General features: G+C 38.4%; 1 protein-coding gene across 2 annotated transcripts in view; it reads left to right on the top strand.

The window, feature by feature from the left end:
• EPHA3 (EPH receptor A3) overlaps window positions 1-14381 on the top strand; it is a 355543-nt gene that overhangs the window by 285837 nt on the left and 55325 nt on the right. For both annotated transcript variants that reach the window (XM_058570678.1, XM_058570677.1), the window contains exons 8-10: window positions 6346-6448; window positions 7131-7198; window positions 12079-12204. In XM_058570678.1, the coding sequence (XP_058426661.1) occupies window positions 6346-6448; window positions 7131-7198; window positions 12079-12204 (297 nt within the window). The remainder of the gene's footprint in view (window positions 1-6345; window positions 6449-7130; window positions 7199-12078; window positions 12205-14381) is intronic.

The raw sequence follows: 14381 nt of genomic DNA, 5'->3' as shown, positions 1-14381 counted from the left end.
GTTTTCTACAACTTAAATTCACGAGTTGTGAGATAGCCTAGAAAGACAATCAAAGATGAACTCTTTAGAAACAGATTATCAAGGTGGGTCTGACAGTGCCCAGCCCTCCACTGAAAGGAGTCCTCATAATCTCTTTTGACCTTTCCAATTTGCCATTTTCCCCTGGCTCCTTTGTTTCCTGTTTTCTAAATATTCTGTTGCTGATGTAAAATCACACTGTGATTGGTATGGTAATATTTTTATGCCCAAATTTCATGCCTAATAGAAACATTCAGGATTAACAAAAAAATTATAAAAACTGTTTAAGTTAACATTATAGAGTAAATATTTTATGGCACATTTTTTTCAGACAATTAGAAATGCTGCTTATAAGAACAAGCTGTAACTTCTACAAGGTATTGAGATTCTAGTGTTTCTAGAAGTCATTAGCTCACAGCTGGAACATGAAAATTCTTCTACTCAAAGGAAAGGTGCCATCCTCAAATACACAAATCTAATATTTCAAGACCTCTCCTAGTTCTGCTGGGATGGAATGAGCATGGAGAAACCACTCGCTGTGGACATTAGAAACAAAATGCTATGAAATTATGGAAGTCCATGAGAACAAAGTTTAAAACAAATTCAGAGCTTTGGATGACACAATAACAAAATATAATTGCAACTTAACATTAGTAGTTCTAAGTCTTTTTGTACCTGTTAAGTGGTACAAAGAAAGTTTCTTGTTTTGAAATGATTGTAGATTGACTTTTTTCAAACTTTTAAATGGTTATTTGAATTGACAACTACAAAATCTATATTTGATTTACCAAGAAAGATCCCAAATCCTAGAAATAGAAGAAGCAAATGTTTACTATATCCTGTGGTAGAAATTAGGCATATTGAGAGCTGGAGGGTCAGATCATCATTAGATAAACATTTATTATGTTGATGCATATTTTGGAATATCAGTATAATCTTGCATGTTTTTAATTAGCACTTAACCCTATTTGATAAGTAAAATTGCAAAAACAACACCAAATTCCAAAATTCTAATGTGATTCCAGATTCAGATATTGCTGTGGTAGTGTTTATGCATGAACATCTAATGAGGCTTCAGTGTCTTAGTTTTAAGAAATATTCCATTTAAACACTGCAGGGTCTTAGAATTTTGGCCAAATAAGTTTTATATTTACAATACTTCCATTGATTGAGAGAGAGCTGATGAAAAGAGGATAAAAAGAAAAATATGAACTTTTTAACAGCCCCCTCTCCATTTATAAAAAACTTTGAGTTGCGCAGTTTGATTTTTTTAAAGAGTCAATCCACTCTTACTGCTTCACCGCAGAATTCTTCTGCACTTTAAATATAGGTGAGAAAAAAGTGCCCTTTATCTTCAGGGGAAAAGGACGAACATTTTTTTAAATCAAAATGAGGTATGCATAAAACCTCTAAGGATTTAAGAGTCTTATTTGTTATATATTCACTTTTAAAAGATAAAGAGACTCATGTTTGGATTTCTTTAACGGTTTGCTCTAGTTTTTATGTTTAAAAATTATATGAAGAGTTCTCAGGAGTAACACAGCATATGCTGAGCTGGAGTGTAGCTCGCGCGCTCTGAGCCTGGCCACGTGTGATGATGGCAGCATACCTGGGCACATGGATTCTCGAGTGCTCTCCAACGTCTGACTGTTACACGCCAATGCTGCACCTTTGTCCCCATCCTCACTTCACAGTGGAGGAAACTGAGGCATGGAGAGGTTAAGTCAGCTTTCCAAAGTCACACAGTTAGGTGATGATTCTGGTTCTAGAACCCATGTGTTTATGTGACAGCATATAAAGCATTTTGAAAAACATTTTATTTGATCCTGTTCTGTAAGCTGTTCAGATACTGTTGATTCCCTAATACTATTAATGTCCTACACACGTGGCTACGACATAGAGTTTATATGTTTTTTCTGAGGTTGCATAGCTAGGATCAATAATCCTAAAATCTCCAGATTCTGGAGTACTGAGCCAGTGCTGCTATTGCACATAAAAGAATAAAATAAATTTTTAAAAGATGTTAAACTTGTTTTAAAAAGATGCATAGAAAGCGTCGAGTGTGTAGGAGTCAAAGGACTTCCCTAGAGAAAGGCATCGCCCGCCAAGCAGGAGGTGCACGGGTGCGGCATCCGGACAGTGGACAGCCCCACCGCGGCGCCCTCGGGGGCGGAGTCTGCTCCGTGGCCGTGCCCTGTGCCCAGCAAAGGCAGGCCCAGGGTATGGGTTGACAGGGAGCACGCTGGAGCCCACTGGCATTTATTAGAACGACCTTGACAAGCCACCTCAATTCTCAGTGCCTCAGTTTCCCTGTCTGGAAGTTGGGGAAGATCATTATGCATAACTCAACAGGGTTTTTATGTTGATTAAATTAACTATTATTTGTAAAGTGCTTGAAATATTGCCTAGTATGGTAGGTGCTCAGTGTGTGCCTGTGTTTTGTGTTTAAATAAATAGTACATAATTTGAACATCCAAGGAATTTCAAGAGCAAAATTATGTGGGATAAAGCTGAGTTTGGGAATTGCAGGATTCTATTGGATGTTACCATTCAGGAAGATTAGCCCCAGACGATTCAATGAGCCCTCCTGAAGGCTTCACATCCCCATTTGTTGTTTTTAATAAGTGAGTTTGCAGCAACTTTGATCTCCTGGACCGTATGATTACGGAACAGTAAAGCAGCCTGACAAAGGTAGAATGGAAGCATCATATACGGAACTTTGCCAAAACTAGACATTCATATATAATTTTGTAGGATATGTTGTACTGTGGCAGTTTTTCACTGGGAAATGAAATAATAAAAATATATAACATTTATTGAGCACTTACTGTGTGCTCAGCACTGTTCTAAGAGTTTTATTTGTATCAACTCCTTTAATCCTCACAGCAATCATATTATGTCACGTAGCAAATAAATAGAAACCCAGGCATTTTGACTCACGAAAATGAGCTCCTAACCAGTCTACTCTCCGGAGAGAATGCTAGCAGTGTGTGCAGGATGGACTGAAATGGGAAGTGACTAGAAACAGGGGAGCAGTTTGCTTATGGGAAAACACACTCAACTTGATTTTCTAAGAAATATAATAATCAATTTTAACAGTATTTTTAACATTATTAGACAACTTTATAACACGTGTTTAATCAATATTATTCAAATGTTTGCTAATCTCAGTAACAAAAATGATTATGTGCTTCAGAAAGTTTCTGGGATTCATGGATATGTGGAGCTAGAGGAAATTGTAGAGAAGTCCTGGTTCAGTCCTGTCTTGGACAGAAAAAGGAGTAGAGAATTCTGCCTCCTGCCGTGCTTCCCCGCCCAGTGTCACTGAGCTTTGTTTTGTAAACTGGCTAATCAAAATTATGAGAGAATCCAGAACTTGCTGCTCTTTGTGAGTTATTATAGTATACAAAATGAAAAGCATGAGACAGAGTCCTTATCATATGTTTATGGAGCATCATTGGAACATTAGGCTAAGCTATTTTACAGACTATTCGCAGAGCTGTAGCCCGTGCACGGGGATGTATTGGTCCAGGTCTTCTGGGAAGGAGATGTTAAGATGGAATTACAAGAGCTTTATAGGGGGAGATACCTATGAAGGGTACAAGAAGGAGGAGCAGAAGCAGGCAAGCAGTGCCTCAGACTGAGAGGTAGCCCAGCCATCTGTGAAGACGAGGAGGGAAGGAGAGGGTTAGGAGGGGCCTCAGAGCAGCGAGGCTCTGAAGGTCGCACCAAGTGGGCGGGGAGCCGCAGACCCAGAGTGGAGACTGCATGCTGGAGGAGTCCTGTGTTGGGCAGACAGGGCCTGGCTCCAGGCGCCTTGCCGGGGTTAGTCACTGAGGGGAGCATGGCCTGTGCATGAAGGCGGTGGTGGATCTTGAAGGTGCAGCGGCTGGAGGCCGTCTGCCCCGGCACACTTGGCAGCAGGGAGATCCGGGCAGCCCTCTCATGCCTGCCACAATGCTGTAAACAACGGTTTGCTGGTAGTAAAGAAGAAAGTGCTGTAACAGTTTATGTTATGAGTATGCCATCCTACCACATTCAGAGCTCTTTTTGCATGTGCTTAGATGATTTCTAACAGGCTATCTGCTGTGTTTCTTTACTTGCATCATTTAACTATTACGCAAACTGCATTAGTTTAGAGAATATCTTCCAAACTTAGATATTGATCAGGTTGAAGATGTGATATTGACTTCTGGGGATATGGTATTATTCAAATAATCAAACTCTCTCTTCTAAGCTCTTCTTTTTTTTTTTTTTTGTGAGGAAGATCAGCCCTGAGCTAACATCCATGCCAATCCTCCTCTTTTTTTTTTTTGCTGAGGAAGACCGGGCCTGAGCTAACATCTATTGCCAATCCTCCTCCTTTTTTTCCCTTTTTCTCCCCAAAGCCCCAGTAGATAGTTGTATGTCATAGTTGCACACCCTTCTAGTTGCTGTATGTGGGACGCGGCCTCAGCATGGTGGGACAAGCAGTGCCTCAGTGCGCGCCCGGGATCCAGACCCGGGCCTCCAGCAGCGGAGCGCGTGCACTTAACTGCTCAGCCACGAGGGTGGCCCCCTAAGCTCTTCTTTTTTTTATTTTTGTGAGGAAGATCAGCCCTGTGCTAACATCTGCCAATCCTCCTCTTTTTTGCTGAGGAAGACTGGCCCTGGGCTAACATCCGTGCCCATCTTCCTCCACTTTATCTGGGACGCCGCCACAGCGTGGCCTGCCAAGCAGTGCGTCTGTGCGCCCCCGAATCCGAACCGGCGAACCCCGGGCCGCCGCAGTGGAGCGCGCGCACTTAACCGCTTACACCACCAGGCCGGCCCCGTAAGCTCTTCTTTTGATGCATCACTCATTCATTTGTTCAATCAGCGTTTACTTCAAGAGCAATATATGTTAAAGTATGAGCATATGAAAGAATTGTTCCAGGAACTACATGTATTTAGAAAGTCTAGAGATTAGGTGCTTGTGGAGTTTGTTAGCAGAGGAGGCTGGGGATTTAAGCAGGGAACAGATCCTGAATGGCTTTACATGCTCTGCTACAGCATTTTCATTTTATCCTGAAAGTGATGAAGAGCTCTGCAAAACTTTCATGAATGAAAATGACATGGTCAAATTCATGGTTTAGAAAGAATATTCTGGTGGCCAGCTAAAAGATGGGAAAGGCTTACAAATGGAGACCAATTAGGAATTTCTAATTGTCATCTAGAAGAGAACAGAAGATATAACTAAGATATTTAAAGAGTTTGGTGACTGATTGGATATGGAACGATCAGAAGAGGGAAGAGGAGCAGGTGACTTAGTGTTTGTGGTCCACAGCCTGGCCACTCAAAATGCCATTGTCTGGAGTCAGCAGTTGGCGTCACTGGGAGCTCTTAGGAAATGCAGTCTCGGTCCCCACTCCAGAACCACTGAGTCAGGAACTGCTTTTTCCAAAAGATCCCCAAGTGGTTTGTATGAACATTAAGGTTAGAGAAGCATTAGTCAAGGTCAAGAGTCAGTACACTTTTTCTGTAAGGGGATAGATAATAAATATTCAGGTTTTGTGTACATACAGTCTCAGCTTGGCTCTTGTAGCGTAAAAGCAGCCATAGACAAGACACGGATAAATGAATGTGGCTGTGTTCCGATACAATTTTATTTATGGACACCAAAATTGAATTTTATATAATTTTCACGTCACAAAATCTTCTTTGATTTTTTAAAATCGTTAAAAATCTATAGCTATTCGAAACTCCTGAGCTATACAAAAACTTACGGCAGGCCGGATTTGGCTCCGAAGCCATTTTTGCCAACATCTTGTCTAGGAGAGTGAATGAGTGATGGGCCATTTACAAAGGCAGGTAATTCAGGGAGAGGAACAGTTTATTGGTTGTATGCATTGAGGTCCAGAGGACACGTGTTATACCACCTTTTAAATAAATATAGATATTGGAGGCTAAACTAGCTTAATTAGAAAGCTTTCATAATTTCATTCTGGGAAATCTTACCGGTTCTCTGTGTTCCTCTGATAACTTCTGGTTTATCCAATGCGTTTCTTGCCAATGAGGACAGAGAAAAGGAGTCTAGCATATTTCACACAGTGGGCACTCAAATAGTGTTTGACTGATGTCATTGAAACAGTATTTTCTCTTATTAACTAGATAGAAATTTCAAGGAAAATTCTAGGAAATGTCTATTTTTTTTTACACCAAGTGTAGAATTCTTTTCTCATTGTATCACACAGTAAGCCATAGTTCAGGTAAAAGCAGAATAAGTATGCCGTTCGTCAGCTTTGCATGTAGATGTTAGTTCGGATGTGTGAATACCAGCGTGTTGTTATTTCTCTCTCCCCCGCACAGCCTTCTCCATCACGGGTGCGAGTAGCCAGGTGGTCGTGACCGCTGTCTTGGCGGCAGGAGCAGTCCTCCTCCTTACAGGTGTCGCCTACGTGTTGATCGGGAGGTGAGGCCACAGTCTAAGACTTAACGTTCATTATTTTTTTGCTTGCTGCCCTCAGTTGCTGCTAAAATCCGAAGAGTCTGGTCAATAAAGCATGATAAATAAGAATATTTCTGTTTGTATTCTGGATCCTTTTTTTCCCTCCCTTTCTTTTGTTTCTCCATTTTAGTTTTGATTTTCTCTTTTCCATTAAATTCCCACCCCACTCTCCCACACACACCACTTCTCTCTTTTGATCTCACTCCTGGTTTTTACTTTCTTTTTCCAATTATCCCTCACTCTTCAAATGTACCCCAGATTCCCTGACGCTTTCTAACCCAGAACACTGAACACTGCACAGCCTAATCACCAACAATGGGGACTTTACCCTTCATTCTTCCTAACAGCAGTTGTTAAAAAAAAATACTATAAACACATTCTAAGGTGATTATAAAAACTGAACTGAAGGGGTCCGCACAGTGGGGAAGCAACTCCACATATCCCCTCATTAGGCAGCTTTCCAGGGTCCCCTGAGACAGAGGCTTTCTACAGAGGATGTAGAAAATATAAAGTCATTAAACTTGCACTAAAGCATTTAATTGTTTGAGGAAAACACTTTATTTTTGGTACTTTGGACACTCTGAGCAGAGATCATTGTTTTAAGTACATTTTCTGTCTGTATTCTCTTCCCTCGATTTACCTCTAGGTTTTGTGGCTACAGCAAGTCAAAACATGGTGCAGATGAAAAAAGACTTCATTTTGGAAATGGACATTGTAAGTTTCTAAACTGTTTTTGGTCTTACCATTTTAGTTTTAGCAGTTGTTGCCTTATAATTACATAACTTCCCCCTGACAAAGAGAATTCAAAAGTGGTTTTATGGAAAAATGGAACAAATTAAACTTCTTTTAAACAGAGAAGGAAATTCATGGCTTGACATTAAGTAAATTTTACGTGGCCACATTTCAGCACACTTAAGCTAAGTTGAAGGGGAATTCGTGGTTTATATTCAAATAATGCCCATGATGAGGAGCATGTACTGTAGTCAGCTTTGCAGCCAAAAGGCAAAGGGTATCTTCAATTTCCTTATTACTTGTCCTTTGCTACAATCTAAATAAGAGCCTTTTCCCTTTCTTAACTGCCACGTAAAGATAAACAACCTTATGAGACATGACTTCCTCCATTTTGTCAACCAACCAGGAGAGAGCCTTTAGAATGAACTGTTTATTTTGGTGTTATGTGATATCCAATTGGTAGGAAAGCCAGCACTTTTCCTCCATGTTTTAATACCAACCAATTTAGCCTCTTTTTAATATTTTCTGACAGAAATACTCTTTTAGAAAACAAAGGTTTTATATCTAATAGAAAGACTCATTTGTTTTTCTTCTGGTGAAAAAAATCATCCCAGGTATTTTTCTTTTCCAAACCATAGCTCAGTTTAATGTGGCAATTACCAGTCAATGGCCTTAAAAGGAATGGCATGTTTTCGTGGAAATTAGTATGGAGACTATAGTCATGCTTGTGTGCTCTCAGAGAATCTTAATATAACTAATGTAGTCTCATGAGCATGACTTTCTTTGGCATTCACTGTTGCCTTCTTAAATTATTTTCAAATCAACATGATGTTTTGTATCAGTCATTGGCTTTGCATCTACAAATGATAGCTTTACTTATAACTCAAGTTAAAAACCTGATTACCTGTTGCTAACATGCAGGGAGCATACAGTAGCTTGAAAAAAAAAAGAAGAATGTCTTCCAAAATGCTAATTGATGTAGGATGGATACTCCCAGGGTTTGCAGAGAGTGGTGTTTGTTTTGTCCGTTTCATTTCAGTCATTTTAGAATAATTCACAAAGAAGCCAAAGTACTACCTTCCAAATATGAACATCTCATCATTCCGGATGACTTAGGTTGCCAACTCAAAAGTCTTAAAAGAGTACATGAACAAACTACGGGATACTTGTCTAGCTTCTTTTCATGGTCCCACAAAACACCACGTCATAGTCACTATGTAGAAATTAGTCAGAGCAGTGACAGTCCTGTGGATGAGGTTGCTCTTAATTTGAGTTGGACAGTCGACGTAAATGTTGTCTTTAGAGCAAGACTATACTGATTTCGTTCTTTAGGAATTTTAAATTATAAATCTCATGAATTTGGAGCATTGATAAATTTCTGTGTGCCAATTGTAAGCAGGTTTCTCTATCACTCCAATCTGTTTCAGCTGTTGGTTTTTATGGTGAAGTTTGTCGAAACTTTAATTTTCTTCAAATGCACAATATCCTTATGATAGACAAACAAAAAAGAAATGCATTTTATCCTAGCTGCAAGGCCCTAAAGTCACTCATATGCATGTCATAAACTTTCTGCATCTTACTACCACAGCTGGTTTATTTCAGACCATTTATTTGGTATTACTTTAAAAAGCTCTAGCTATGAACTATTCCCTCCAGCCTTGTTACAAATCCTATAATATTGCTTCAAAAGGAAAGAAATGTGTTTCACCTCCTAAGATCCTGTCCCCTTGCCCTCTCTGGCTGGGCCTTTTTACTTTTGTGCTATCCTCAGGGCAACTCATGCTGGTAAAATGGAAATGTAAATTATTGTGTTTGCACAGAACGAGCTGTAAAGTAGTGCAGCTTAGCACGTGTGCATGTGTTTATTATCTGGTTTTCTTGACAGAGCCCAGTTACTCTGTGTGTTGCCCTTAATTATTGGTGTGAAGGGATTATGTGCCTTGCATCCTGAATCATCTGATTCCTGGAACCTTTGGGGTCAGCAGTTAAAAATCAGCAGCCAAATCTCCCACGGTGAACAGGCCATTTTACTTGGGGATGTGTGTATGTTTATATTTGTATTATTCCCCAAATGTCATGTGGATAGAAAAGCAATTTACTTGATTTTAATTAATAGCAATGAATTTGATTGATTTTATTTGGGAATGATTATTTAATTTTCAGAATATTTAGTAATTTATATCTCCCTAGGGTGACAGGTACAAAAGGGTAAACACACTTTCAAGGCTTTTAAAAGCCACTGCTTATTTAAATATTTGAGACATTGTTCCTGACAACTTGTTTATAATCTTCTTTGTAAATTCTGATGCCAGTAGTCTCTCCCAAATTGATTTCCTTAAGTCCAGCAAAGTAAAACATTTGTAATTGTTTACCAGAAAAAATTTTGTTTTGACCTTATTTTTTAAACTGTTATTTTTTTCCTTGAAAAGGAATGCTAGATTTCCTTGCCTTCCCGTTTCCCGACCTTTCTATTACTAGAGACAAATCAAAACTTGTTGATCACAAATAATAGCCTCCGTTTGATGTGACTCTTCATTAAAATGTAACTAAATTGACTGAACAAAAAGATTCTGACAAGACTTTACTTCCTTACATCTTTTAGTCAGTCTCTGGTTACTTTTACTGTTTTCCTTACTCCAAAGCAAGAAAAGTATGGTAGCTTTCCTTAATCAGTTTGCTTATTTTAAGGGTAAAGTGTTTTAGTATTGATAATATTAGAAGTAGTTTTAGTGTAATAATAAATTACGGTAGGTGACTGTATTAGAGAGTGACTCTGCCGTCTGTTTTTATAGGAAGCAATAATGTTTATAATATGGCAGAAGCATGCACACTGATCTGTGAGCTCAAAGGAAGTGGGCATTTCTGAGCCCAAATTCTATCACTAGGGAACCTCAATGATAATAATTGTGAATAAACATTCTTGACAATGAAAATATTAATAATGACAATAATTTATTGAGTGCTAACCACATTAACACCCCTCATGCGAGGCATTTGAATAGCAAGTTTTCAAGAGCTTTCTTTTTCTGATGCATAGCTAGTTCTTTTTGCTGAGCTATTCAAAATGGAAAAACTTCAAAAGTAGCGTTCTCACTTCAAAAGTTACTCCACTCACAGTTTGCTCAAAGCAAGGGCACGGGACATGCAGTGTCCCTGTTTCTGTGGATGTTGACTCCCTAGAAGTGGGTGTCTTCTCAAGTTGTCTACACTCTTGTCTCAGGACAGAGGCGGCTGCCCCAGTGTCGACACCAGGCAAAGTAGGAGCAGCATTAGCCTTGCTTGTCCTTCCTTCTCTGTCTGCTCCCTCACCCTTCCATTTCTGTTCTGCTGTCTCAAAATCATCCGAAGAAATACATTAGATTGTAACCATGGCATTCACAAAGTGGTCCTGTAGGTCAATGAGCTGATCATTTCTTAGCCCAGACTGAAATCCTGGACTCGTGGGCCTCATGTCCGTTGTGCTGAAGGCTCTCAGAACGATTGCTGTCATCACAGTCTACTTATTTCATGCAAACTACAAAATTGACTCAAATAAATCTTTGGTCATCATAGAATGTTCAGTTGTGATTTTGCCAATAAAATTTTTCTATTATAAAGTGATATTGGAAAAGATAATGTCTGATTTTATTTGTTATTTTAGGATTAAAAAAATTCTCGGTAATATAGTGTGATAAATGAAAAAATATATCATCATTAAATATCCATGTCCCTTGCTAAAGCAATGGTACCAGTATTTTTTTACCAATGTTACCAAAATTAAAAGCAAAATCAATAATATTAGTACATTTACTATGAGAGTTAAATTACAGTTTCCTTTAGTGGTAGAGCATGTGTATGTCATTTAATAGATCTTAGGCTCCCTTTTTAAAGGTTCAGTTTTCTTTCAGAGAAAGTTTACTGAACATTCCAAATTGTTTCTAATATGAGTTATTTTTCTAAATGATGGGAATCTTATTAATATTAAATCAAATCCAAAATGATTCCTCTGTCTTTTGTCTGTTATTTTAAATTTAATAATCTCACTATTTTAATTACAGAACATCATGAAAAATTTTCACCTTCAGAGTAATTTAATAAATAAATATATTATGAAGGAAGTTTATAGTTAATAAACTATAAATATGATTTATGTTTAGAATTTAGCTCCTTAGCACCATTATTAAACTTATAGAGAATACTTATTGCATGTAACTGTGTTGAAAAGCTACACAATAAGATTTCAGTTAATTGATACTATATTGGTATACACATATAATACCCATCTTATGTACACATACACTCACAGCTTACAGTAGATCAATAATTGCAGGGGGATTTTGATTGTGAGTCTTAGTGAAGGCAGAATAGTGTCAGACAGAAGACATGCCCTTGTCTGCCCTTTAATTAATTTATCTACAGTTGTAGCAGCTGTCTCACTCTGTGGAGGCATCTCACAGTGTCAGGTGTTGCAGTGCAGTAGACGTTTAGCTCCTGCGCTGTTCCTAGACTCGTGAGTGTGCGGAAGCATGACAGCGCTCACTCACTAGTGCTGCTGGTGGTAGTTCTGGGCCTGCTCGATTCTGAACTATCTTCTCCTTAAGAGCCACCTCCTTGAATGTCCATTTTCCTCCTAGTGGTTTTGCAGAGAAAGCTCATTGCGGTTCCTCTTTATGTTTCGTTATGGGGAACTTCTTTTCTTAAATTGTTCAACGCCTTTTCCAACCTATCTGTCAATTTCTGTGATTCCTCAGAATAAACTAAAGGTTGGTATGCTTTACTATAATGGGGAATTTTTTTTAACCAATAATGTTATCATGATATTTGCTCAGTAAAGGTTTTATAAATCTAGCTACAATAATGCCTTTCTTCCTTCCCTTAAACAGTAAAACTTCCAGGTCTCAGGACTTATGTTGACCCACACACATACGAAGACCCAACCCAAGCAGTTCATGAGTTTGCTAAGGAATTGGACGCCACCAACATATCTATTGACAAAGTTGTTGGAGCAGGTAACCACCACAGCAATTCCACTGCCACCTAGCACGTTAGGTACAAGTTTACAACTATGAATAAGAATGCTGAAATGGCTCAGGTTCTCAGGCCTGAGTATATTACTAGGAATGGGATATTTTCTGAGTTCATGACCGAAGGCAGGCAATAAATAAATGACGGAGTATTTAATGGAATGTAATGGTTTAAATGGTGCCAGACTTACAGACTCACAGATCGTGGCCAGCTTTTTATTTATCGAATTTCAGAGGCGGCAGCAGCAAGAGCTCCATCTTCCCGGGGCTACGCTGATCACGTGTCACAAAGCCTGTTTGGCTAAATAGGGATAAGAGGATAAAAGTGTGTCTCACTCTAAATAAGCCCAGTAAGAGAAAATTTAGATTTGTAGAAAAAAGGTTATTTTGGAATCCTCATTGGAATTAAAAAAATAAACAACACAAAATAAAATCATAAATGACACATTTCATCACAACTCTATTTTGAGTGGATAGTTTAAATAACATGAAGTGCTCCATTTTGATATTTGCCTGTAACTTTGTATGGTCTTGATTTGTGTTGAAGCTTGTTTTCATATTGATATCTCTTTGTTCTACTCAGTAATTTACTCAATCATAAATTCATTAACAAACACCTATGGAGTGATGATTAATAGCAGTTGCATATTTCTAATTAAATTATAGATGTTTATAAAATAACAGTATTTTATACACTTAGACATAGGAACACCCACAGTACATGCAGTGTGCATTTGAATAAAACAGTGCTGTACGATAGTTTTATACCCTCATTTCATTCTTCACTACTGCTCTAGAAACAAACACAGACTAGTTATGTGATGTGGGAAATAGAGTGAAAAACTGAGAAATTAACTCGTTGAATTATGCATAACGTATCAGATCACGTTTTCTGCAGGTACTGTTTATGGCTGATGCTTCTTTACACAAGTGTGCATATAATTTTCTCTGTTTCTTTTTCTATACACCAAAGTAGTATTTAGAACTCAAGCAGTATTTACTCTTCAAGCGGGACAACCTGAGTAATTCATGTTATCTAAATAAAGTAATAATTTACTGAATCTTCTCTTCTAACTTTTTAAATGTTTTATCCTCCTAAAACTTACATATGCAGGTAATATTAAAATATGAAACTAGCGACTCATGAAAGGACACGAGAGTAGGTACTTATTGTTTTCACAGTCTGAGACTTAAGAATATGCACAGTCGCTGTACATCTGTATTATTTCAGTTGAGACAAATGTATATTAATTACTCTCATTTGTACGGTTCTACTCTGGGACTGCTCAGTGCTGCGGGGGTTTGTCATGCTGGTTTTAGTGCTGCCGCAGGAGAGTACACTGTGCTCCAGCTCGGAGGCCCCCAGGGCATGTGCAGCAAAAGCCTGCACACTCAACTGGGGAATCTGATGAGAGGAAGAAAACCCACTTACGCTCAGCCAGTGTCCAGAAGGCCAGACAGACACACTGGGACCTTGAAATCTGGGGCCCTGTGCCTTAGTAAAAGCTTAAATACGCAGATGCTATTGACAGAGCCAGATATGGGGAGCCAGTGGTGCGAGACAAAACACACTGGTTAAAAATGGCATCTGAGAAATGAGGTAGAGGGAAGGGCTACTTAGACTGAATTACTCAATATTTCCTGATGTGCATTAAAGATTAGTACAGGTCTTCTTTTTCTTTTCTCTATTCCAACGTATTTGAAAAAAATTAGACATGCCTCATTTTCAGGGTTTTGTAGCCAATATTCTCATTTGCCACATTAAGGGCAATAAAACTGTGCCTATTTTGTTTACAAATAGGTTTATCTTCAAGGTCGGTTATGCTTCTCCTGGAAGGTTTCAGTATAATATACACAATATACAATATAATATAATAGTATAATGAACCTGCATGTACCCGTTTCTACAACAACTTAAGAACAATCCACTCGTGTCCAGCCTTCTTTCATCTATATACTTAACCACTTCCTGTAACCTTTTTAATTTTTAAAAATAATGTCCATAAAAAATTAATAACTAAACAATTGATTAGCAGCTATCTTCCATTGTTAAAATGCTGAATCTTTCAATCAATGACAGAACTTTCACAGTCAGTTAAGTAACAGAAAGACTGTATGTATGTGGGCTAATTCTCTAATTTTCTGTCAGAGCTTTTATACAA

Source organism: Diceros bicornis, chromosome 27, assembly GCF_020826845.1.
Source record: "Diceros bicornis minor isolate mBicDic1 chromosome 27, mDicBic1.mat.cur, whole genome shotgun sequence".
In the NCBI taxonomy this organism is placed as follows: Eukaryota; Metazoa; Chordata; class Mammalia; order Perissodactyla; family Rhinocerotidae; genus Diceros; species Diceros bicornis.
The sequence above is the reverse complement of the archived record's forward strand: the minus strand, read 5'-3'. Positions and strand labels throughout refer to the sequence as shown.